Source organism: Numenius arquata, chromosome 10 (assembly GCF_964106895.1).
Source record: "Numenius arquata chromosome 10, bNumArq3.hap1.1, whole genome shotgun sequence".
Lineage (NCBI taxonomy): Eukaryota > Metazoa > Chordata > Aves > Charadriiformes > Scolopacidae > Numenius > Numenius arquata.
In genome coordinates, this window is record NC_133585.1 from 23,578,943 (window position 1) to 23,605,709 (window position 26,767).

Here is a 26,767-nt window from a genome sequence, read left to right on the forward strand (position 1 = left end):
TGGGTCCAGTTGCCTTCAATATTTTCATCAATGACCTGGATGAAGGGATGGCACTTATCCTCAGCAAATTCACTGATGATACATAACTGGGAGGGGTGGCTGTCACTCCAGAGGGCTGTGCCACCATCCAGCGAGACCTGGACAGGCTGGAGAGTTGGGCAGAGAGGAATCTGATGAGATTCAACAAAGGCAAGTGTAGGGTGCTGCACCTGGGGAGAAATAACCCCCTGCACCAGGACAGGTTGGGGGCTGACCTGCTGGAGAAAGACCTGGGAGTCCTGGTGGACAATAGGATGACCACGAGCTGACAATGTGCCCTTGTGGCCAAGAAGGCCAGTGGCATCCTGGGGTGCATCAGGAAGAGTGTGACCAGCAGGTGGAGGGGGATCATCCTGCCCCTCTGCTCTGCCCTGGTGAGGCCCCATCTGGAGCACTGCGTCCAGTTCTGGGCTCCCCAGTTCAAGGAGGACAGGGAACTGCTGTACCCTCTCCAGCAGAGGGCTACAAAGATGAGGAGGGGCCTGGAGCATCTCTCTTGTGAGGAGAGGCTGAGGGACTTGGGTCTTTTTAGTCTAGATAAAAGAAGGATGAGGGGGGGGATCTGATCAACGCCTATAAATACTGAAAGGGAGGGTGTCAGGAGGATGGGGCCAGTCTTTTTTCAGTGGTGCCCAGGGACAGGACAAGAGGAAATGGGCACAAACTTGAATAGAAGAAGTTCCACCTAAACATGAGGAGGAACTTCTTTCCTGTGAGGGTGGCAGAGCCCTGGAAGAGGCTGCCCAGGGAGGTGGTGGAGTCTCCTTCTCTGGAGACATTCCAAACCCGCCTGGACACGTTCCTGTGGGACCTGCTCTAGGAGGCCCTGCTTTGGCAGGGGGTTGGACTAGGTGATCTCCAGAGGTCCCTTCCAACCCCATGTGATTCTGTGATTCTGTAACCTCTTCCTCCGAAGCAGTAAGAGAGAACATTTCCTTTTAGTACAACTGCAGGGAATCACAAATTTACTGAAGCTGTTTTGTCATTAAAATAGACTTTTTTATCATGCAAAGCTGCCAATCAACATTTCTCAAGATTGAGAAACATATTGAAAAGAAACATGGATAAACACATGGCACAGAAAGTTACCAAGCAACACAGAACATAGATGTGCTCAGCACTCACACTGTATCACCGGAGCAGCTTGCCTGAGTGTCTGCAACAAAAGCAGAGGAAAGGATAGCATTGAACTTAATACCAACAGCGTCAAAAATGCCTCGTTCTACCCTTTGCTTCCTTTTCTTTACAGAAACATTGTCAGGTTGTGACTGGATGGATATCTTAATGTTCTGTTTCACATCAAACACTATTTCACAGAACATACACAGTTTGAACAGAAACAAATGCTAAGAGAAAAACATACGGCAGAAGCGCAACAGATGGTACCATTAGTCAAGTATTTTCTGCATCACCATCCACCAGCTTTGGTACACACTTTCCAAAAATACTGATTTTCACACTGCAGAAATGCAAGTTGGAATTTGTTTTTCAAGTTTTTGCTTCCTTCAATTCATCAAGTCTATCCAGCCCTGTTCACTGACTGTACGACAGCAGCATTAGATGGCTGAGCAAGAGATCAAGGCCTCACAGCCCATCCGTACTTTTCCATGATGATTTTAAGAAACCTCCTGGCAAATATATTTCAGCAAAAATAATGTTGCAAGAAAATCCACTACTGCAAGCTTTCCTTCAAACCATATGGGAAAATGATGCTGAATACATCTCTTCTTACATTTTAAATACACAGCCCTGTGGGTTACACCCAAAGACTGAAGTGGAGAATGGCTTGGATGTTATAACAAGCACCAGGAAAACTTCCAGATTGCTTAAGTAGAAGCTAAGCTGGCTTTTGCCAGAAAAAAAAAAAAAAATAAAAAAATAAAAAAAATCAGTTCTACCTATGTAGCATCTTCTCACTCTGCCTCACGGCAATCTTCAGGTTCAAATTCTTACTTATTCGTTTCCTATCACTGTTGCCAAGTTTAAAAATATATTCATTACTCAGCCATTGAAAGGTTTTTGCTTCCTTTCAGCATCAATAGGCCTTTCTTCGCCAAGCAGTTCCCAGGAGTAAGCCTGAACATTTCCTGAGAAGAGATGAGCCCCTGCAGTGCCCAGTGACTTTGGCAGGAATTGGGATCTCTTAGATGTTCTTCAAACACAACAAACCCTTCAGAATTGAACCTAAAACCCCCAAACCCTCAAATAGCTACACACTTTAAAACACACTCCAGGATTCAGAGCAGTATTTCTCAGCTTATGGTCTACAAACCATTGAAGGCTCAAAAGAGGAAGAAGAATATTTGTGAAAAGATGCAAATAAACAATGGTAACCACCTCTTCTCTGTCTACTCTAAAAAGGCAAACAAATGAAAGGTTTATTACTTGGATTTTCCCTCACACACTGAAATGTTTAAAATCTAATTTCTATTTAGTTGTAAATGAAAGCCATTTAAGCAATATCACACTAGACAGGCCTTGGACACTTTCAGAAAAGCTGTGGCACTCTCCAGCTGAAAATACTTCCAAGGGGAGCGCTCTGAGCTGCGGCGCCTGCCTGCGCACAGGGCTTCCTCTTCCTCCTCTCCCCCACGGCGACGAGAGCTCTCATACCCGAGCCAACCGTCTCCCCATCTCCATGGACACACCATCTACCCTGTGAGCAGAAAGCTTTTGGTTGCAGGAGACAAGAAAGCCTCCCAACAAATACGTAACACAACCAACCAACCCCTTCCTGAAGTGGTGAAGCCCCCAGATGCCAGAATGCAGCACACAGTCAGAGCCTGTTAGGAGAAGACGCTCCCAACAAAAAGCAGGAGCTCGTGCCGAGGGACAGCCTCACTTAACAGCCACATACAGCAGCAACTTAGAAAATTTGGAAAAATGTGACAATTACTTCAGTTTATACAATCTTCACTTATTCATCTTCAATAACAGCACTTAACTACATTGCCGTAGTCAAAGCACCTGAACAAACCAAGAAGCAGTCTCTCCACTTGGGATGCCGCAGAAATGAAGTCTCTAAAGAAACCCAGGCTTTCAACATCACCCCACACTCGCTGATGTTAATGGAACGCTGTCAGAAAAGGTGCTAATTATAAGGTACACAGGGAACACAAGTTGTCATTCTCCATCTAAATGCAAAGGATGGCTTCTAAGAAGGTGTGGATGTGTGAAGCATAATTACAAGGAAAGCAGACAAGGCATTGGAACAATGATGAATTTAAGGCTTTGTTTGATCTGGATGTGGCAGGCAAAGGAGGAAATGCAAAAAATTTAAATCACCAGTTACATGCAATGAAAAATCCTGACCACCTCTTAGAGACAAGGTGTTCTGTACACAGCAGCCTAATTCATCAGGCACGCATCTTAGGATTTTCCCAAGCCAAGTGAGTGGTCTGACTGCCTTTCAGTCCTGAAGGTACATATGTCTTTTTGGGCAAGTGAGTAAAGATGTGCAACTCAAATGCTATCTCAGGCACTGAGTATGCATAGAAAGGTTCAGACAAAGCTGCTGGTGACTTGTCTGCAGCACTGATGGAGCAGCTCTAGATGTGCAGCCTAGGATGGGACCCGAGTGCAGGACTACCCACCAGAATCCAAGAACCCCCTCACAGCTGCAGATCAAGCAGCCTTGGTTGTGGTGACCCAACTGTGACAAGACTGAGCTTACACGTGAGCAGCTTTTGCAAGCAAGAGGAGTCCATTCACATCTCTTCCCACTTCATCAGCAAGGATCTTCTTGATTCGGTCAGGAAGCAGACAGACACATGCCCAAATGACTGGGGTCACTTTGCAGAGGCAACAGTGAAGAATTCTAAACTTCACTCTTTGTATCAAAACGGGAGGCTTCAGTCTGTCACTGAAGTTACACTCCTGTGTTGCACAGCTGAGCAAACATTTTCACGCACATCTCCAGAGGCACTCCCACAGCGTGCTCTCAGACCCCAGACCAATCTGGTTACGCTCAGCTGGTACCTTGAGAAATGCACACCCAGATCCCTCAGAGTGTGTTACATCCTGACTTTGTCTGAGAATGGGTCTGTTTGGAGAAATGGCATTCCTTGCTAAGCAGACCCTGTCCTAACAGGGAGGAGATTCTGAGTCACCCACCATCACTTTCCTGCAAAAAGGCCCAAGGAAACAATCACACTAACAGAAAAGACATTTACCCTTCAAAGGTACTTACATCATGCCTTTCTAGATCAAAGGCTGTTGGAAGTAAATACAAGGTTTGGCACTATCAATAAACATATGGGGTGTAACCTTTCTACCAGAATGTAAACTTTGGTCTGTTTGGAAGTTTAGCTCAGGGAGAAAACATCTACTGTCAAACCACAGGAAAACCAGATTTCAAAGGCCAGCCATTCTGTTCCTCTTGGTGCCCCCACAGCAGTCACAGAGCTAATTCACATTTTTATCCCACTCCATTCTACTTCTCTTCTTTCAAGTGGTCCCAGACTCACACCATTTCTAAGCACTTCCTGCTCCCCTCCTAAAACCTGCTTCAGCATGCAAGCTCATAAGCTATTCAGAATGGACTTCTTAGCAGACAGACAGCATAGCCTTCATCAAGCACCATCCATCATCACGGTGACTGCAGGATCACATCTGAGTTTTCATCCATCATTCTTCTTTCTTCTGGATTTGTCTTGGTGTCATCTTGCATTAGCTTAGGCCCCATTCTGACAAGACTTGGATGTTATCTTCCTGATGGTTCGTCTGCGTTGAGGCACACTCCTTCCATGTTTGCTTACTTTCCAATGAGAACAGCCATGCCGCGTAACGCAGCCTGGTGCATCTGCATTAACACCATCATCCCAAGTGCCTCTACACGACAGAGAGAGCATCAGCAACATTTTCTCTTCCTTCTAAGCCTCAGCAGGTCCATCAAATGACCAAAAGACATGAGCTGCCTGGTTCAATCAAGCAAAGGGTAGCTTAGACGAACCAATTAGAAAACATTGTTGATTAAAGGCCACAGAACACTTCTTGTGAGCAGAACAGAACTTTTCACTGACATACCTGATGGCTGTAAACATCTTGGAAATTGCTATGCGCAGACTTACTGTAGTAACTCACCACTCTTTGCATATACTGTGTTGCTTAGAAATTTATCTGGATTGCCTAAGAAACAGCCAGAAATAGGCCGATTCTGACGTTAAGTGGACAAGCAGGTAAAAGACATCACTAAATAGGTTTGTTTAGTTTACAGAGGAGCACATACTTGGTGGATGGCTTTATATCCTTCCATTCTTCTCCCTTCCCTTTTCCTGTCCTGAAAAGCATGTTTCCTGAGTTGACACTGCCTCTTTTTTTCAAAAGAAACTAACGTGCTCATTATTCTAAGATAACAAACACAAACCAATTTCTTTTAATAGAGCATAGTATGACAATCAACACAAGAATTCTGTTTAATTTTTTTTTTCCAAGAGAGTACTACGAAAAATGAGACTTTTATACAGAAGATGCAGTCAATTTTGCATTTAAAATGCTGTCTATAGAGGGGCATTTCTGATTAAGCACTTCATATACACATATAATGACATCTCACATAAAGCTACACCCCAGTAGCAAGCTTTACCCAGTTATGAACAAATTATCAACAGCTATGCAAAGATACCCCTAAAAGCCTGAGTCACTTTTACCACAAAAAAGGCTATTTTTTGTGTCTTTTTACCTACCAAGTGCCACATACACTAGGACAGCAACCTCACTAGCACTTGTACCCATGAACATATTTTTACCTGCCTTCCTAAAGCCAGCAGAGCCCCCCACATAAGAACTGTGACACACTTCCACATCAAAGCCCAGACTTCTACCAAATATTGCACATGAAAAAAAAAAATGTGCACAAAGCCCTCAGAGTGTCACGAACACCTCTATAGAATTAATGCAAAAAATGATGTGAGGAAATAATAAGGAAACAAAAGAGGAAAGAGAGAGGGAGTAAGTCACAGAATTTTCTCCAGGGTTTCTTCTCCCAGAAGAATGCCATACCTTGAGAAACGCTCCAAAAAAAAGTGTCAATGCGCAAGGGAGAAATTACCTCTAATGATGTATGCTCATTTTGGTTTCCTGAGATAAGGAGGAAAAAAATAGAGAAGGTTGAAAAAACACATTCACACAAGGTGCAGTCACTTTGCAGGGCTAACAGGGCTGATATTGCCTCACCCAGTCTCACCATTACAACACAACAGAGATGCAGAGTGACTTTAAAAGGCAGTGACCCAGGATCAAATCTCACTAGGGAAAGCGTATGTTTAGGTAACCACAGATGTACTGTAGTAACCCAGTGTTGCAAAAGAACTGTTGTCATAGCACACAGTCTTCTGAAAAAACAACAATTCTTCTATTTAAGTGTCCTACCTTGAGCCTGATTTTGTTAAAAACTTGCTGCAGTTAAGATAAATCTTCGTGTAGCCACAGTTCAGCTTTTATACCAGTTGTTTCACATGCAAACTCATCCTGAGCACAAGATCAAAATCTGCTTCTTCTCAGAAGTGACCTTTTCCCATTTTTATGGATCTAAAAGTCAAAAGCAGCCTTGTATTATTCCCAACTTGCCACAGGGCAAGCACAGGCATGTTGGCAGCAGGGTACAAGCCTCTGTGCCCAGTCGGCTGCTGCCCTGCCCCAACAGCACCGCAGCCTGCTGCAAGGGAGTGGATTTTTCCCCTTTATGAAAACAGAGTAAAGCACTTCACAACAGCCGTGAATTATGAATGTATAAATGAATTCAAACGTGGCCATGTCAGAGCAGCACAGCAGCAATTTGTTTGGACAAGCCAGTGTTCAGACAGTATGAGAGCAATAAGAAACATGAAGGTGAGCATACCCGTTAGTGACCCAGCTCGACACCTTCTGCTCTCCACCAGAACAACTCCCACCGCTCCGAACAACAGGCTGCCCCGCAGTATTATCCATACCCACAACGTTTCTTCCTCTTGATTATGTACAGGCCGCTCACAATAAAAACAATCATGCAATTCTCCCAGTTGTTTAAGTCAGCCTGAGACACATAAATAAATCTAACTTGAGTGTTAGCTTGCAAACCCCAGCTCAGGAAAATGATGTGACTGAAGTAAAAACCGGTGGAAGAGTGCCAAAACTCAAGTTTAGTTAAGCCCAGCCAGATCCTCTAGGACTCTGCACTTCAGAAAATGCCTACTGCAGGTGCAAGAAGTCAAATGCAGTAAGTTTTCTACTTTAAGACTACATTGGCCAGGAATCAGATCAGGCAAGAGAAAGCCCAGGCAGAACTAAATCTGGCCAGGGACATCAAAAACAATAAGAAAAACTTCTCCAGATATGTCAGGGACAAAGGCAAGACTAGAGAAGTTGTGGGCCCTCTCTGGAAGGAAACGGGAGACCTGGCCTCCCAGGATATGGATAAGGCTGAGCTACTGAACAACTTTTTTGCCTCAGTCTTCACCGGCAAGGGCTCTAACCACACTGCCCAAGTCACAGAAGGCAAAAACAAGGGCTCTGCGAATGAAGAACTGCCCACAGTAGGAGAAGATCAGGTTCAAGACCTCTTAAGGAACCTGAAGGACCATAAGTCCATGGGACCTGATGAAATCCACCCACGGGTCCTGAGGGAGCTAGTGGATGAAGTTGCTAAGCCGCTTTCCATCATTTTTGAGGAATCGTGGCAATCTGGCGAAGTTCCTGCTGACTGGAAAAAGGGGAACATAACCCCAATATTCAAAAAAGGAAAAAAGAAGACTCAGGGAACTACAGGCCAGTCAGCCTCACCTCTGTGCCTGGCAAGATCATGAAGCAGATCCTCCTCGAGTCTCTGCTAAGGCACATGGGAAATAAGGAGGTGATTGGAGACAGCCAGCATGGCTTCACCAAGGGCAAATCGTGCCTGACAAATTTGGTGGCCTTTTACAATACTGCCACAGGCTTGGTGGACAAGGGCAGAGCAACAGACGTCATCTACCTGGACTTATGCAAAGCATTTGACACTGTCCCACACGACATCCTGGTCTCAAAATTGGAAGGTCATGGGTTTGATGGATGGACCACTCGGTGGATCAGGAACTGGCTGGATGGCCGCGCTCAAAGGGTTGTGGTCAATGGTTCAATGTCCAAGTGGCGGCCAGTGACGAGTGGAGTTCCTCAGGGGTCGGTACTGGGACCAGTGCTGTTCAACATCTTTGTTGATGACAGTGGGATAGAGTGCACCCTGAGCAAGTTTGCCGACGACACCAAGCTCGGTGGCGCGGTCAACACGCTGGAGGGCAGGGATGCCATCCAGAGGGACCTGGACAGGCTTGAGAAGTGAGCCTGTGCAAATCGCATGAAGTTCAACCAGGCCAAGCGCAAGGTCCTGCACCTGGGACGTGGCAATCCCAGGCACAAATACAGGTTGGGCGGAGAATGGCTAGAGAGCAGCCCTGAGGAGAAGGACTTGGGAGTGCTCGTGGGTGAGATGCTCAACATGAGCCGGCAGCGCGCGCTGGCAGCCCAGAAAGCCAACCGCATCCTGGGCTGCATCAAGAGAAGCGTGGCCAGCAGGTCGAGGGAGGTGATTCTACCCCTCTGCTCTGCGCTCGTGAGACCCCACCTGGAATACTGTGTCCAGCTCTGGAGTCCTCAACACAGGAAGGACATGGACCTGTTGGAACGGGTCCAGCAGAGGGCCATGAAGATGATCAGAGGGCTGGAGGACCTCTCCTATGAAGACCGGCTGAGAGAGCTGGGGTTGTTCAGCCTGGAGAAGAGAAGGCTGCGGGGAGACCTCATAGCAGCCTTCCAATATCTGAAGGGAGCCTACGGGAGAGCCGGAGAGGGACTCTTTGTCAGATGTAGTGACAGGACAAGGGGTAATGGTTTTAAATTGGGAGAGGGGAGATTTAGATTAGATATTAGGAAGAAATTCTTTCCTGTGAGGGTGGTGAGGCACTGGAACAGGTTGCCCAGGGAAGTTGTGGATGCCCCATCCCTGGAAGTGTTTAAGGCCAGGCTGGATGAGGCTTTGAGCAACCTGCTCTAGTGGAGGTGTCCCTGCCCATGGCAGGGGGGTTGGAACTTGATGATCTTTAAGGTCCCTTCCAACTCTAACCACTCTATGATTAAAATTATTCAAGTGGACATACTTTTTATTTATGGATTTTATAGAACTGGCTTCCTAAATGCTATTAAAAAAAAGAAAAAATTATTGTTCTCCACTACACCAAGGAAGAATTTTAACAAGATACATTTCAGTTTCTTTTTTACTAGTATATGTTTAGTGAGCAGCTGCTTCATGTGCCTGTGTTGTAAATCTATTCTCACACAGTACTCCTCCTCACACAGCTAACATCCCTGTACATCCAGCCAAGTACATCACTGGTTTTCCATAGGAGCCTGCTACCAGCTGACCTTGTCCATGCTCTGCCAAGTGGCTCACAAGTCCACCAGCTGCACTGCCATGCAGCCCACAGGTGCCACACCATACACCTACTGCCACACAGTGCATCACACCCTCCTTTCACACGCAGCTCAACTTCGGCACCATTTCTCCACAAAGAGCCCTTGCACACTCCCCACGCTGCGTCACACGGGTGGAGCACCAGTCTCAGCATCACTTCCTCTTGCTTTGCACAACACGCAAGCACATACATCACAACTAATCTTTCTCAATTCTCCTCGAGGCAACAGAACCACCCGTACCATTGCAAAGCGTGTAAGCCTGTTCCCTTAAACACTTCCAAAAATCCCTGATGTTTTTCAAAGACCCGATTTTAGCCAGCCTTTCCCAAATGCCGTCAGACAGTTTGCAAGCCTGGCAGTGAGGTGGCTGCAGAGCCTGACAGCCTTCTCTTTCTTCTCTTCTTCACCTTCTCTTTCCTGCAAAATCAGAAGGGTCCTCCTTTCTACCTTCTGCTACCATCCCCGCTGTGGGCTAATGTGGTGTTGGGCGATATGGTGTAGGGGAGAACTCGGTAGAGTGGGGCTGATGGTTGGACTCGATGATCCCAAGGGTCTTTTCCAACCTGAATAGTTCTATGATTCCAATGTGTACTTCTGAAGCCCTACAGCTTAATGCAAATAAAGCCCCACATAAAAAGGAATGTAACATCAGCCTTTGCATTCGTTCCTTTCATGACTGCAAACCTGATGTTTTTTAAAGAATAAACTACACATCAATGCCATCGGTGGTTTCATTTGCTATGAAGCATAACGAAAGCAAACCTGACAAACGTGAACATTTGAAACTGTCTCAGAAATACGGATATGTGAAATTCTACCTCCTGAACCTTCAATACCCTGCAACTTATTAAGCACATGAGCAAATCTGTAATATTTTTTGTGAAACATACTCTCGATGTAAAATCCTTCCCAAACAATTGACTAAATTAGACTTAGTGTGCAATAGACAGGAACATGACAGTACTGTAACTCATCTGAGATTAAGAAAAAAGTAAAGAATATCAAGGACCTAAATTCTTTCATACTTTCACAGGAATTAGGAGCAAACAACTCACGCATGAATGAAAAGGTTACCTATTCTTTTGAATTTTCTACTTACATAACAGCATGCACTGAGTAACAGGTTGGACAACTCTTATCTGCATAGCAAGGACTAAATAGGAACAGAAGAGATTAGCAATGTTTACAGAAAAGATCTGTTCATATGCTGAAAAGCCTCTTTTAAAATCTTTCCTGCAGTCTCTGCCAGACTATAATTATTCAAGAAGTATTTCCTGATTTTCCCCATCTACACACACAAGCACCTGCTAATTTTCCTATGGTTTGTAACTGCTGTTCGATTTTATTACGAGGCACACATGCTCCATATCTGAGTATCTCTCTATGCTGGAGTTTCATATTGCATTCGAATCATTAGCCTGAGTCTATATAACAAAGCATCTCATTGTCATTCAAAAGGACTTGGAAGGCGTTCAGACTGTGCAAGAGCAATAACCCATGACAGGGTGCATTAGGCAGGTACCGATGCATGCCTAATGCACATTGCAAAGCGTATGCCACTCCAAAATAAACTCTGAAGTAGCTTTATCTTTCCTTTTTCCTGCTTTTAAAAAATATTTATACGCAGTTCATTTTACACAAGCTATTACATTTAGCAACTACAAAAAGCTTCTCCTTTAAGAGAATAATTTTAAAAACTTAAAATTACTTTTTCCCTTCAATTCTGAACACAATTATTCAATATCTTTCTATTTTCAAATTGGAAAAAAAAATAAATATAATTTTCCTTACATCATCTGAACCTCTATTTGGAAAGCTCCCATCTTTCCCTCAGTACAGGAAGCTGGATGAGAAACAGCAAACGGCTTGGCTTTACCGTGGTTAGCACCACTTGCACGCAGGCAGCAGGAACATCACACTCTGGCTCACATCAAAAGCAACAGCTAGCCCCAGTTCCCACAGGACAGCAGCACGGGTTTGGCAGCGCTGAGACCCACTGCAAACACTGGAAATCTCCCCAACATGCCTGGTGCAAGCATGGCACTCAGTCTGTGTCTGTGTGCACCAGAGAGAGTCCAACAGGCCCATGGGATGTCCCAAACATGCAAAGAAATGAGTGACAGAGGGGCTTCCGCAAGGTGAAGTCAGGCATCCTTGTCCTTAGGGGAAAACCACGCAGCAAACTGTGGGAAAGAGGAATGCTGGTGGGAATCAGCAAGGCCACTTTCAAAACACTTACCTTGCCTCCCTCAGCAGCACGTGCTCTTGGAGCACGCATTCCCTGATAACCGTGCTCTGTTCTGGAGAGCACACAGCTGTACACCAAACCAGCTGCCAGCTCAATAATGAGCTAACCTTTTTTCACCTGCCACTACCTAACCCAGGTGAAATACCCAACAGACAGACACAGCTTCTGTAAGGACTAATGTGACTTGAAAGACTTGCAGCAATACCAAAAAAATGATAACGTCAGTGTACCTTTGAGCACATCTCCTTTACTGCTTAAAAACATAGGTATCTTTTGTGGGCCACATAACACAACAAAAGCCATGATTTTCACAGGGAGGCAGAGGGACAATGCATTTTCTAGCTGAAATGGCAAACTACTACATACCAGGAGTTATCTGCCAATAATTGGGCAATGTGCTGATTAATAGTTTTCCTGGGTTGCCTGAGGACAGTGCATGCATGAGAATCTTGCTACTAGTAATTAATTGCTCTTTGTGCATTTTATCCTAGTAGAATTTATGTCCCCCACACAGTGAATACCCCAAATGAGGCAATTTCTACCTCCAAAAGCACTTACTATTGTCAGTTTATTCGCCCTGCTTAGCCTGATGCTCAGATTGGCAATAAATCATCGTTCCTAGCAGCTGAAGTGTTTAGAGTCTTTCATTCAATATTCTTTCCTCCCCACTGTCCCCCCTGCAAGTACAGTAATCATGTGCTGAGTAGTCATTTATAGCACTGCAATTAAGAGACTATTCCATTAGGCTTTGCATTTCTATACAGTTTTACATTTCCACTAAAATCACTTTGTTAAACAATTGAGCAAAAACGTAAGTCAAGTGCAAGAGCCTCACCAGCAGCTGGTATGGGGCAGAGCCCCTGTGAAGCAGCCCAGGCAGGGCAGGGAGTACTCCACCACTCCTGAAGGAAGTCACATCTGCCCAGACAATAATGGTGGTGATCGCATGCCAAGCACGCGACCATGGCTGGAAAATGTCACCAAGGTGCTACAGGAATATGCAGGAGGAGTTTCACCAGGCATATGATGTATTTTTGTCCACTCAGCACTGACTCAGGACATCTTCCAGGGATACATCACCTTCTCTGATAAAACCCATCAAAGCCTCTGCCTTTATGAGTATTTTCCTGGTAACAACCAACAGCCTCTTCAAGTCCCTGTCCTCAATGCCACACTGGCGGCAGACAGTGTGGAAGGAGAAGGAATCAGCACCGCCTCTCCCTGGGGTTCCTCATCCCCTGCCCTCCCACACACGTTCCCAATGACACTTAGTCATCACCCTGAGCACAATGCAAGAGGTATGCGCTTTGCTCTCTGAGGGACCAAGCCCTACTGTAACCATGGCCTCAAACTTCTGAAGGTGGTTTATAAATTCTTCTGTGTAGGCTGCTGCATTTTCCCTCGCCCCCTGACTCTGTCTAGAGCTACATCCATTGTCAACCATGGTAAGCCTCTTGAACAACCTGCTTCCAACCAGACAGCTTCCTGCGTCATCACAAGGATGCACTTCCTCTGGATTGCTTCATCTCTCTGTAGTCTCTCACTGTCCTAGAGATTCATTAATGAAGCATTCACAGACACAATGAATAACAAGTCCAACACCAGCTAACACCCAAAATAACCCAAGTAACATCCAGCCAAGTCATCTGTAGAAAGCTAGATATTTTCAAGAAAACACAAGCTGATCACAGAGATTTGGAATAACTATTATTTTTTTTTAAACCACAGGATAACTAAATCTCCCTAAAATCTCAGCATACACTTTCGAATATGTTCTGTATCTTTTTCATCTTACTCAATTGCCTTGTAGTTACCAAACATGCAACCACAAAAGAGTAGACATTTTGCACAACAAACTTGTTACGCATAAGTGTCCTGGGTCTGGCGGGGATAGGGTTCATTCTCCCCAGGACCTAGCAAGGACACAGGTATCCCATCCCATGGGAGCCATGCCCAGGGGTATCCGGAGCTGGCCGGGGAAAGGGAAGCAGAAGAGGAAGTCATCCCCCGGGGGAGCAGAGCGGTTGGGGGGCGTCCCGGGTGCGGTCGGCAAGCGGTGGTATCGTACCGGTGGGTGTATATTCCTCTGTCGGTGTTATTATTGTTGTTGTTTCTTGCTCCCCTTGCTGTTCTGTTAAATTGCCTTTGTCTCAACCCACGAGTTTTTGCCTTTTTCTTCCGATTCCCCCCTCCCGGCCGCGCTGGCGGGGGGGGCCCGATCTGAGCGAGCGGCTGCCACGTGGTCCTTTGTTGCCGTCTGAGGCTAAACCAGGACAATAAGTATGTCTGGAAGCCACTTGAAAAATGGGAGGAAGGAAAGAACACAGAGAGACACTATTTCTGTATTTTCCTATTCCACCTGAAACTTACCTTTTATCTATCCTCGGAACAACTCTTACATTCCTTCCTGGCTAAGCATATTATGACTTAGCCCCACATTTTTTCACTTAGCACAGCCTTGCTTCGAAATATGATGCTTGTAGCAATACACACACCAGAGAAAGAACAAAGGAAACTGTAAGGCTAATATCCCTCCCCTCTCCCACATCTCTTTCTCTCTGTCACGCACACATGTAGAAGTCATTCCTCAGTTTCAAGCTGAGAATCAGGAACCCATTTTGAGCACCTGCTTATACACACACACATGCAAAAACCATCCTCAGTGTAAAAGCTCCAAGTCAAGAATTCATTTTGAGCTCAAGCTCGAGCACAGCTCATTAACAGGTTGCTTTCTTGAATTGGACTTGAAAGCTTAAAGCCAAAGGAAACTAGAAAAACAGATACTGGTCTAAATTCCTCTATTCACCAAAGTAGTTTATTGCTTTGTAATACACAGTTTAAGCCTCTCAAAAGATGCGGAGGGAATGGATCAGCTAAGCATACATGCTGAAGACTATGATTTGCCCCAAATGAGACCGACACAGAAAAACCCAGAGGACCCCATGAAATTCAGAGCAGCAGCTGTAACAACACCTTGCACATACACCCTGCTGAGCCCTGTCACATCACCTCTTGCCGCTGCCTCAGCTTCCAGCACACCCTGGGCAGGTTGAACTCACACAAATCATTTCAAACCTCCTCTGGTTTCCTACTTTCCATCGAGACTTTGCTGAGCATCAGCAGGATCCCAGATCTTATCTGGTCAGTGCCTGCACTCCACTTGCACCCCATCTTACTTGCACTCACTCACCAATGGGACAGAGAAGAGGAAGGGGTGAAAGAAGAGTTCAAGGACTTTCTAAGAAAACTGCATGACTTAGAGACCTTTTAAATGTATCATATTAACCCCAGTGACTACTACCAGTTTTTCAACCCCCACACTCTAGTTCTTGCATGCTCAGGGACTTCTCTAGGGGGAAAAAAGAAATATTGAACAAACAAAAAGACATCATTATTTGCTCAGCAGATTACTGCACATAAACAGTCTTTAAAGTTGCTACACTCAAGTAAACATAGCTTATATCAATATCATCTGTACATTTCTGTCATTAGGCTGAGAGGGAGGACAATGGCCCATTTTCAAGGAAGCAATTTTTTTAAAAGGAAACCATTAACTTGATATTTGGTCAATGTACAAAGGAACAGGGAAGTAAAGAAGCAATTTTCCCAGTATTTCCGCTGTCCGTAAGTTGCATAGCTTTTCATCTCTCCATGCACGACAATCCTTGCCCGCTAAATTAACAGCTAGAAAGCAATGGACTGTAGGAAAAAAATGAAAGGATGGCTAATATGGAAATCCACCTAAAGCAAAAGAAAAAGATGGGGTTGGGACACAGAAAGAGTTTTTTTCATAATACCTTCTTTCATGCGGCATTTCTATCATTCATTTTCAAGAGGGGGAATATTTTTACACATAACTTTTGAATCTTCCTTTTGCTATATCTGAAAAAATTACTTTTTCTCCCCCTCTCCACTGCTAAATCAGTGCACAAATGTCTACTGCCAAATCGGAAAGCTACAGGAATCGGCACTCTTAAGGGAGCTGAGTGGAAATGGTAGTGAATGCAAGACCCTTGACTGAGAGACCATGCGCTCCATATGGGACTCTATAATTAAGTACAGCACAGATCCGAAGTCCTGTATTTGGCCACAAAATGACACAAGGTTCAGCCCAAAGGACAAGATGTCAACATAAATGTTCATTAGACTTAAAAATTAACCCGGATCACATCTGGCTTTATAAGCATTACTGGACAAGGATTTGGGGGGGGGGGGGGGGGGGGTAGGGGGGTGGGTAAGGAAAGGAGGGAGTTCTTTTTCTTTGTTTTGGTGTGTTTCATTTTGTTTTTAAATAGCACAGTTCCTAAGTTTTCATGCTAAATTCTCTCACAAGTTGTTCAAATAGCAAAACAACATCAATATACACCAATATAGCTGCCAAAACTGAACCTGAGAAGCTTCTGGTTGCAATTATCAGATTATTTTATAATCACAAACTGTTTTCATTTATTTAAGAATTACAGAAAGAAGGTTCTGGCTGTGAAATGCAGTGTGAGGCTACATCAGCTGTCCACATTGTAAGACAAAGGAACAGCAATAGGCTCCCTGCACATAAATTCAGTCTGTCCCTCTAAAGACCTATGAAAAAGGGATGTGTAATGAGACCAACCTACCTACTGTAGGTCAGTTTGTTCAGTTTACTTAACTGACTTGGAAAGAAAAAACATTTTCCAAATCACTGGGAACCAGACTGATTCACATATTTAAGTAAAGGAAGAACCAGCGTGGGTGCCAAGTTTTAATGCTGTAATTTCTGCAGACTGACAATTTCATCCATCCACTTTAATGTGCTGTCATCCTACTTGTGCAAAGTTGCACTGTCCATACACCGCAGCACCAAGCAATGGCACGACACTATGCTCAGCTACATGTTAAGGTAGGCACAGAAATTCCAGTTTGAGGCTGCTCAGAACGAAGGTTGAGGTCATCCCATTTACCCACCAAGAGTTTGAAACTGGTCTGGAAGGAGGAGGGAACAACATCAACAAAAAGTTAAGGACATTTTTGGAGGGAAAGCCTAGTCTTTGCTGAAAAAAAAAAAAAAAAAGAAAAGAAAAAAAAAAAAAGCTGTTAACATTTTTTCTTCTGCTTTCCCAAGTTAAATTCTTCCTCCCAAACGGGCCAGGCTGCCTTGTAGGCACAATTCCACGTATCTTCATAGAAAATCTTTGGTGAGAAATTCATTTCCAGTATGGTTTATTCTTGCACAAAAGGCTGCAGTCTGTAGATAAAATATATAGCTATTCACAACCAAACCCTAAGCACACCTTTATACGCAAAAATACTCCTTTTTGTGAGAGATTAATTTAAGCTAGTAATTTTCCTTTCAGCTGTTGTTATCAATGGTTCCCTAGTAAGCTACAAAACTGCTCAATACAAACACTGGTAGCCTGCTAAGAAAGTCTAGAAAGTAAAGCTTTTTTTCCCCAAAAAATAAACTTGCTAAATGATATGCTAAAAATAAGGGGTTTTTCCATAGGTAACTTATGGGAAAAACACCATAACATCTCTTCCAGCTAGATGGCACATCTTCACAGCATTATTAATGTCATCAATGTTCTCTTTTCAGCTTTCTTACCTGCTACTTCTTCATTACATTGTATTATCTAACTTAGAACTCAGCGTTTTCCCAGCAGGGAAGAATTTCTGCCAGCTCCTTCATAGATAACATCATTTTTATCCCAATAGCTTGATGACATTAAAAAATCCCTATACCTAGAAGAACAACAAGCAATACAGATACCTCTTTGCCAGCGTATGCTTTTAACCAAAAAGGCTGGGACTACTGGCGCCTTTTTTGCTACAATTAAATAGAGAACTGCAAGGGAAAGCTTTGTGACGCTTAACTCACTAAATGACAAAAAGTCTATTTTCAAAGGTGAAACACTGAGTTACTGAATTTTTCCCAGTTAGCCAACTTAGGAAGTTTTTTTTTGTCTATTATTTTTAATGTTTCAGTGTGAGTCAACTGCTTTTCATGCAGAATGCAATGGAAAAAATCCCCCATATCTGTGAATAACACATCTCATTACAAATTAGACTTTCTCAAGGAACAGAACACAATTCTACCTATTTTTTTGTCTCACTCCAATTTGGGCAGTTACACGGAATTTTCTTAAGCTCTAGACTAGTAGTTTTTTTTCACTCATGCAGTCCATTACACAGAACCAGGCATTTCCTCTTAGGTGTGTCACAAACACCAGGTAAGCAAAGAAAGCCTATTGTTAGGTTGCTGAAGTCAGCCCATGTAAAATGGATAGGGGTTTGCAAACAGATAAAGATGGTTAACAGCGTTCCAAAACACCGGCAAAGTGATCAGGTTCCCTTTAAATATTAAGAGACTCACTCATCTTGTTTCCAGAATGAAAGTTATAGAATACTATGTGTTAAATCAGAAAACAAAAATCAAATCCAAAATTTCATATATTTAAACATTTCTGAGACACAGAGCACCGAAACAAGTTGAAAATCATAAGCTTTCAAAAATTAATGTGCGTAAAACATACTCATAGACACAGGCTTCTGAATTGACCTTCTTAAAGCTTTAAGACTAGACAGCTATTCTTGAAGGGAGAAGCACTGCCTCGAGCACTGCCATGAGTTTCCTATCAGCCTGCACAAGGCACAACCCTGGGGAAAACATCCTACAGCAAAGCTCCCTCTCCAGACTGGGATGTACCTCACATCTGGGCGTCCCTCACCCAGGACTGCAGCACGGACTGAGAATTAACTACAACCCAGGCTGTGACAAAGAGCGGGCTCGGCTTCCTGGCAGCAAACACTAAAGAAAGGCACAAGTGAGAAAACAGCAAACAGACCAAGCACTGCCAGGTATGCACGGGTGAAGGCAGGCCCCAAAACAAATAAGGGCGACGAGTTTTATTCCTCATGTGCTAACTCGGGCAGAAGTCAGTCTAGCACAGGAATCCCAAGAGACAACACCATACTAAGTCTCAAGTACCATCACATTATTTCTAATGACTGCTTTCCGTTATCCCCACTTCCCTTCCAAAACAAGTACCAGAACCAAATGCAATGACCTCATTCACACACTGAAGACACAACACAATGGCTTAAAAAAAAGAAAGAGTAGCTGTACAAATTATTTTGCCAAAGGACACCTAGCAGGAACACACAAGTAACTGCATTCCTCACATCAGACTATATTGCACCAGTAACAGAAAAAACTAGTTTCTCCAAAAGAGGCATATACTATGAACCCAGTGATTTATGCATGAGGCATCTTAATTTTTCTATCTATATAAAAAGGAGTTTTAGTGCTTTTTTTCATCTATATAGATACACAATTTTAGAAGTTACTTTAAAAACAACATTAAAAAGTGAGTGTAACATTTCACTAAAGCTGAAGAGAGACTGGACTGCAGGAAACATCACGGTCCCACTGGACAGAGATGGGTGTTTTCCTTCACCCATCAAGAGTTAACTGCCGGACAAAGCAGACTATCCCACCACATGGGATCTGCAGGGTCCCAGCACAGAAGAGAGACATGGTGGTCCAGAAGAGCTCTTTAGCCAACACAGCTTACACCCACCATCCCATTATGCCAGAAAAAGGAGCCTTATTCACGAATATCGTGGAATTTACACTAAGCTTTGGCCAACACAGTTATCTCACCTCTGCAGTATTTTTGTTGCCTGCACTTTTAGCTATGCCACCAAAACTTTTCACGGTAAACAAAGCCTCCAAGTTGCAGTGACAGACAGACAGACAGGGCAGCCATAAGGCACGGGGGCCTCTAGGTCATGGCAATGCTAAGGGAGTCTTTAAAAAAAAGAAGCAAACCTCCCTGCTCCACAGCACAGCTAGCCCATGCTATCTTTCTGTTAGCACCTTATTTTAGCAAAAAGGTATGAAGAAATAGGTTCGTAAAGTGACAGTCTGTTCTCAGCAGAACCACAGGCTTACTGGCACCAAGAAAACAACTTTTACTAGAACAGCTTGTTCTGCTGAGATCTGTGGGGACAAGGAAAAAGAGAGAAGCATTTCACCAAAGCACTTCTAAACTGACAGCGTATTCCCCGTCTACAGATTAGGATGGTTTTTCCAAAACAGCCTGCTGGGGGGAGAGGATTCTTGAGAAACAGCTGCAGACCAAGTTATGAGGGAGAGTTTCTACGCTGTGCTTACAAAGATGAATTATCTCGATGATGTATTTTTAAGCACAGTCTAACATAAAAGCAATTTCTTACTGTATGTAAGCAGTACTTATATGCAGCTTACTGTATATGCTTACTGTATATGCAGCTCTCCAAAGACATAAATATCCCTTTACTGCTATACATTTTAATCATTCCTTTCAATTTCAGATGCTAGCAGATCCCTGGGCGGAGTCATGGGCATTATAGTTGGAAATACAGGCAAGAGGCACACACACTCACGCTCTCTCACACACCTCACATACACACACCAGCTGCTGAACACCACCGTGCCAGGAAGGAGCTGCTCATACATTGATGAATACATCATTTGCTGCTTATAGATTGCACAGTATATGGTATTCTAAGCAAAATATATATAGAATAAAAATACTACCATATGCTTGTGAGTCTGCTCTTTTGTGGTTTTGTTTGTTGTTTTTCTTTTTAAAGGGCTTCTGCTGCACTCTTCTTGCTTAGGTTTCGGTGAACTGGGGTAGGGGTGGTTTTGTTTGTTATTCTTTATTGCTTTTTTTGATTGTAGTTTTTTGTTGCCTTTTTTTTCACAAGTACAAAAATGAAACCTACATTTTTTACAGTTCTGAGAATGAGTTTTACTGTTGTCTCACAGGTTAAACATTAACAATTTGCCTGCTGAACTTTCTCAGAAAATTAAAACAGGGATACTATTTTCTTTTAGCCTGATGAGTAGCATCGCAAAAACAACACCAAAGGAAAACTTTAGGTCACTGGTACAATAAACACGCGGTACAACTAAAAAAGGACAACTCTACAATACCTAAGCCTAAACTAATCCACAATACAAACATCTTCATGAAGCACATGGCACCTGTGATGGAGGTTGCCTATTCAAATCTGCCTAGAGGGTTTGGCTTGACAATGCTGAAACCAGCACTAAGGTTAGCAGAGCACCTCCTCAAATGCAGGTTTGTGCCCACACCCCTGCTTTTTCTCCCCGCTTGCCACCTCTCCCTTCCCCTGCAAGAATAAGCTAGCAAAAGAAATGCACTTTTTTTCTTTTTTTAACCTGTGAAGCAGAATGAGATGACCAACACTTTCTGCACCTCAGCGGCGTACCAGAGAGCTGGGGGTAGCTCTGCACAAAGCAGCCATCACAGCCGACAGGAAAGACGGAGGGAAGGGCTCTGCCTCCCCCGGCCACCGGATCCCATACAGACCTAGCGTGCAGCTCCTCTTCCCTGAGCTGCCTCTCAGTATGCACCTGTGGAAAACCTGCTCATAGCACATGCAGTAGCTCTGGTCTGTTCTCCGTAGAAGCATTCCGCTGGAGCGATGCAGCTCTATATTAATCCACCTATGGTAACACTGCATTTTGGAGCTATATCTGCCCCAGCCAGTTGCTCCACCCCAGCCAGTGCTACGTGTGTCTTCTTGTTTTTATCATGGAGACAGATGAACTCTGTCATCTGTCAAAACTCCAAAACTCCAAAACATAACACAGCCAGTACTTTTTTCACTATAACATACCACAAGGAAGAATATCTCCATGCTATGTTCAAGTCTGAACAGGATGAGTACCTTCCCATTTTTTTTTTGGGGGGTAGGGGGGGGGGTGGGCCTCGGGCATCTCTACATTAAAGTTAACTCTTCCATCACGGTGCTCACAAGTTGGGCAGTAAACCAGCCCCTGGGCTCCCGACCCCCCTGCCAGGCCTTAGGAGGACACCCTGTGCTCAGCGGAGAGCTCTTCCTCACTTCACTGGAGTCTACCTCATGAAGAACTGTGTCTTCGTAACGTTCCCATGTACTTTACTGAGACAGCTTTTCTATTATATTTTAAAGGCAGTTAAAAGCTCCGTGCCATCATTCACTGACTACGCTCAGAAGGAAAGTGCTGAGGAGGATTTATAGAATTTATGCAGTTCATTAAAAGCTTGTTTCCTGCTATTGGTGCTGCATCTTGCAGTTGAACTAGCAAATGATTTTCTCATAAAAAGCAGTCAGAAGATGACTCTCTCCACAATACAGATTCAAACCCAGGAAAATTATGTGATCTAAGGAAACAGTCTCTTCTATACGAGCTCAGGTATACCATGACAACAGTATTTCAAGGACCTATTACAACTTGGAACCCCCACTGAAAAAAAAAAAAAAAAAAAAAGAGAGAGAGAGAAACCAAAACCCCACACAAATCCAAAACCAAACCAACCTACTTGAAAAATGCACTTCCCTGTGAGCATTTCTCCTCTGTGGGGGAGCTTCAGCTGCACACCCACCTGAAAGCAACAGACTCCAGGCTCAGAAAGTCCGGGCAATAAAGGAACTGTGAACTGAAAATCCCCAGTAGCCCGCAAAACATGCCATGGATCAGCTAGGCATTTTGTTCTGGAGAAAACAGGGTTGTATTTCTACAGGCAGGGCTAGTAGCAGTGTGTGAGCAAAACCAACAGGGGTTCACAGGAAATTTTAGCTTTCAATACACAGGTAAACTCCAACAAGACATTATTTCAGCCCTTCACCTACATCAGCTGACTGGAATGTCACATCACCAATGCTGATGTTTGCCTGTATCAACAGGACCCATAAAACAAACAAGTTATGAAACATGTCTTTAGATCTGGCCTGGAAAGCTGTGACACGACACAGAACAAAGTCAAGCTGCATCACTCAGCATAGCTTCTCCTCAGGGAAAAGCCTCAGCATTATGCTCTTTAGAAGAAATCGCATTTACCACGTTTTAAATGCAGATATGGCCACATTTTATTTCTGCACAGCATCGTCTTCTTTTTCTACTGAAATGAGTGGTACAGTCTTGTTTTAAGACTCTTCTGGGTTTAGCTGGTATGACCTGGCTTTAGGGGGCGGAAGCAAGGGCTTCCCAGCCTGCTGCCCATCATCGTACTTCCCTGCAGGGCTGACGCGGGAAAAAGAGCAGAGTCCAGCAGGGACGACAGCACAACACTGGGGTTTCAGCTCTGACTGTGCTACTGTTTTCACTTATCTACAAAGATTAAGAAATTGCATTTGTTCTGCATACCTGCAATCATACTAGCCAGGACCACTTTGAAAGGCAAGTTACATGACAATTGGAAATTCTTAGCATCCATTAACAACGAAGTATTTATTTATCTACCAATTTTAAATAAGTGTAAACAACAAGTAATTTAAAGATTTTACAGATAAATAAAGATAAATGACAGATAATTTAAAAGATAAACCACAGATAATTTAAAATGATCCCAACCAGCCCAAGAAAAGCAGGGTATATCTTCAAAAAAGCAGCTATTCATCTAAAGATCCCCAGCTTGCGATTTCTGCAGTAGAACACACATTTTAATGAAGGAGGGAGAAGAGCGATGGGTTCCGCCACTCACTTGGGCAGCAAGGACTGAGCACTGGCAGTGAGCAAGGTGCCAGTCTGTCCCACACACCTCCTAGGGGTCCTGCCATATCTCAGAGCACCTCAACAGCACGTGATGAAAACCACAACGCATCTTACAAGAAAGTAAACTTGTCCTCATTCAGATCAATTCTGCTTCTGCTCATACGTTCCTGAATATACCATAAAAACCTGACACAAGCCCTGTTGCCTGGGGACATTACAGGCATCAGATCATCCATGTGTTCAAGAAGCAAGTGCACAGAAAGCTACAGCTGTAAACCTACGTCTCAGCTTGTAACTTAAAAAAAAAAAAAAAAAAGAGAGAGAAAGAAAATCTACATTATATATCTATATTATACACAAAACAACACTAACTGGAGGACAGTTTCTCTACCCAATGGCTCTAGATACAAGCTATTTACAGCAGCCATTGGTAGAAGCTGATCAAACAGCTGAAACAAAACCATACCCAACTTACCCCATAATCATTTCTTAAGATTTACTATTTAAAAAAAAAAAGTTACAGCATCACTACATCAGTTTCTCGGTCACCGCTATACCAGTTTTTAAAATGCTGAAGAGCAGCAATGGGCAGGTTTTATCACCTTATTTTCCTTACCCTTCCACCCTTCAAAACAGTGAAACACCCAAATGCCAGGTGAGCTGCCCAGGATCACAGCACTGAAGCTCAAGAAAGGATGCAGGATTTATTTTTTTTCTTAATATCTAACAAACATCATCCTCAATGTCCCATCCCTTTCACTAGCTCAAACATACAACGTGAGAAATAGCAAACCCAAGCAGATGGAGGAGTACCCGAAGGCCTCATACAGCACTGTAGCATTTTGGGTATCACTCTATCATACCACCTCAGCAGTAATTCACTGACCTTGCAGAAATTGTTTGTATTTTTTCAAAGGAGAAGTGAACATGGAAAGCTCACCCACATCTTTTGTCAGCTACCTAGCAGAGTAACCCCTCAGACGTGTTTTGGCAAATGAATTCTGGAGACATGTGGCCTCTCAGTCCCACGCAGTATAACTCCAATTATTTATGGTGAATACGAATTCATCCTCTACTGTTGAATAAAAGCTTCTACGCATCCAGAAAGCACAAATTCTCTTGCACTGAGATGAATACCCCTGCTGACCTGTGCCACCAAACCAGAAATACCTCAACCACCGTTCTGGGAAATGTAACCTCTCTCCTGCAAAAGATTAATTTCTGCTGCTCATACTCACTCATACTCTGTTTTAAATGTCTTAAAATGAGCAATAATCAGAGAGACTTTAACACCGGTCTTCAAGCATAGAGGCTACGTTCTGACACTCTGTGCTGAAACGCTCTAACGTGGTTTTACAGCTTGAGCACCTCACAGCATCCTGACCCAAGCAAAAGCCAGCACACACAGCGGAGGAGAAGGGAGGGTACAGAATGGCAGGTGCACATCTTGTCTCCATGCCCGACTCCAGCGGGAGGTGTGGGGTACAGCCTTTTCACCCATCCCACAACACTCAGTCCCATGGACCCAGCCCTTGGTCTATTTTCCTCACTTTCAGTTTGAGCCACTCAATGTATAAAACTTTATTCTCTGCGCCATCCACTTTACAGGCCAGGGATGTGGTTTGCTGACCCCAGGGCCAGCCTTGCCCTTCGTCGGCCAGTTTGCTGAGGTTGGGGTCTACTGCTGGGACTCGGTTCCCACGTGCCCTCCTGCCGCCCATGAAAATGGCTGTGCGACCTCTGAGACATCAAGCATGTCCCTGGCCTTGGAGCCAAGCCAAGCTTCAAGGCCAGCCAGCGGCACTAAGATTTATGCTGTGTCCTCTCTTAGCATGAGGGCCTATTAAAGCAATGTGCTGATAATGCAGGCCAGTAAATCATGTGAATAAGTGACCATACAAAGAAGAAAAAAAAAAAAAAAAAAAAAGATGCCGAAAAATGAAACCTTTGCCTCTTTGTTAAGAGCTCCCAGTCTCCCCACACCCAGAGGGAGCAGGCAGGCAGAGCTAGAGGAGCTCAGCTGGTAACGAAGCAATCAATCTTCCCATCCTTCCTCCCCAAACCTCAGGGCTCTGTCATTTTGCAGTTTGTAATTTAAAGCCAGCTCTTGGCTTCAAACCTGCAGAAAAGCACCACTGTGAAAATACACAGCAAGTGCCAAACTTCTGCACAGGATACGCCACCATTTTGGATATTATTTTTTTCTGCCTGGAAGAAAGGGGAGCGGGGTGGCTGTTAGGTATGGGACTAAAGAGCAAAAAGAGGAGTTTCTCTCTTCGGCATTTCTGAAATGCCCGTTAAAGCATCGTAAAAGCTAAAAGGTATTTCACAGGTACCTTAAATAGCACTGCTTCATCAAGGTCTATGACTTAAGAAAAGCTGCCTCCCCCACGCTGAGTGTGAAATTTACTTGAGACAGAATGCCCCCTGGAGAGCAGGCAAGAACTCGGTTCTTTAAAAACCGCAGCTGAAAAGTGTTTGACCAAGATGGGTACATTTGCTTGAATCTTGCTTCCTGACAGCTACCACACCGGGTCATTCCTTTCCACGCTCCTCTCTACAACCATTTTCCACCCTCCCACCCATCCAGCGGGTTTGCAGACAGGCAGATACAACCTGCTTCCATTTGACACTGCCAGCTCTCCAACCCAACCAGACAGAAACCGCTTACCCTTTAAAATATTGCTGTAACAAATAACAGAAACCTGTTTTTACACTAGGCTGGTCACGGGGGGGGACACACGACACAACAAAACCAAACCAGTAACAGACAGGTCCACAAGGGAGAAGAAAATCGGTTTCAAAGAGCTATTAACCTGTCGGGCAGGGAGAGATCTGACGGGGCGCGATTAAGACTTTGTTCTTCCCAAGTTTAGGCTGGGGGGGGGGGGGGGGGGGGGGACAGGGGACACTCCCGCGACCAGAACACGGGAACAGGATCTACCCGGGACGCGCCTCCAGACACATTTCTGTGACACACGGCGTAAAAAATCAACAGCAAACTGTACTACAAAGGAGACGGGGCGTCATTAACAACACCGGCATATAACCAGCCATCGACGGGATTTACCACCAGCCGTCAAAGTTGTTCAATGCCGTACCTCGACTGGGCAGCCATGGTGAAGTTTACACCGCCAGGCGTCCTCCGTCCATGGGCTCTTTCCCCAGCTCTCCGGGCTCTACCTCTCTGCCAAACCCTTCTCTTCCATCTGCCGGCCGGCCGCCCTCCTGACCGCCCCCCGCCAACGCGCCCCTCCGCGCTGCCACCGCGCCCCGCGATCCCCAGCCCGGGCTAGCTGCCGCAGCCTGGGACCGCACTCATCTCCATCCACATCCGGGCACCCGCGCCTTCCCCCGCCTCCACGCATTCCCGGCCCTCGCACTTCCAGCTGCAGGGGGCGGCAGGAAGCAACGCAGCCCCGCTGACGAGGCAAGGGCCGGCCCCCAGCCTGCGAGCATCAGCGCCGCGCGCCGCCGGGACCCGCCGCGCCCGTGTTCCTCAGCTGCTCGCGGAGACCCGGCCTTGCGGCAGC

General features: G+C 44.6%; 1 protein-coding gene across 1 annotated transcript in view; it reads right to left on the bottom strand.

Annotated features, from left to right (window-relative positions):
* The window catches only part of AFF1 (ALF transcription elongation factor 1), a 100,525-nt gene extending 73,965 nt beyond the window's left edge, over positions 1-26,560 (bottom strand). Inside the window, exon 1 of the mRNA XM_074154238.1 lies at positions 26,336-26,560. Coding sequence (XP_074010339.1) covers positions 26,336-26,352 — 17 coding nt within the window. The 5' untranslated portion in view covers positions 26,353-26,560. The remainder of the gene's footprint in view (positions 1-26,335) is intronic.
* Between the last annotated feature and the right edge of the window lie 207 nt (positions 26,561-26,767).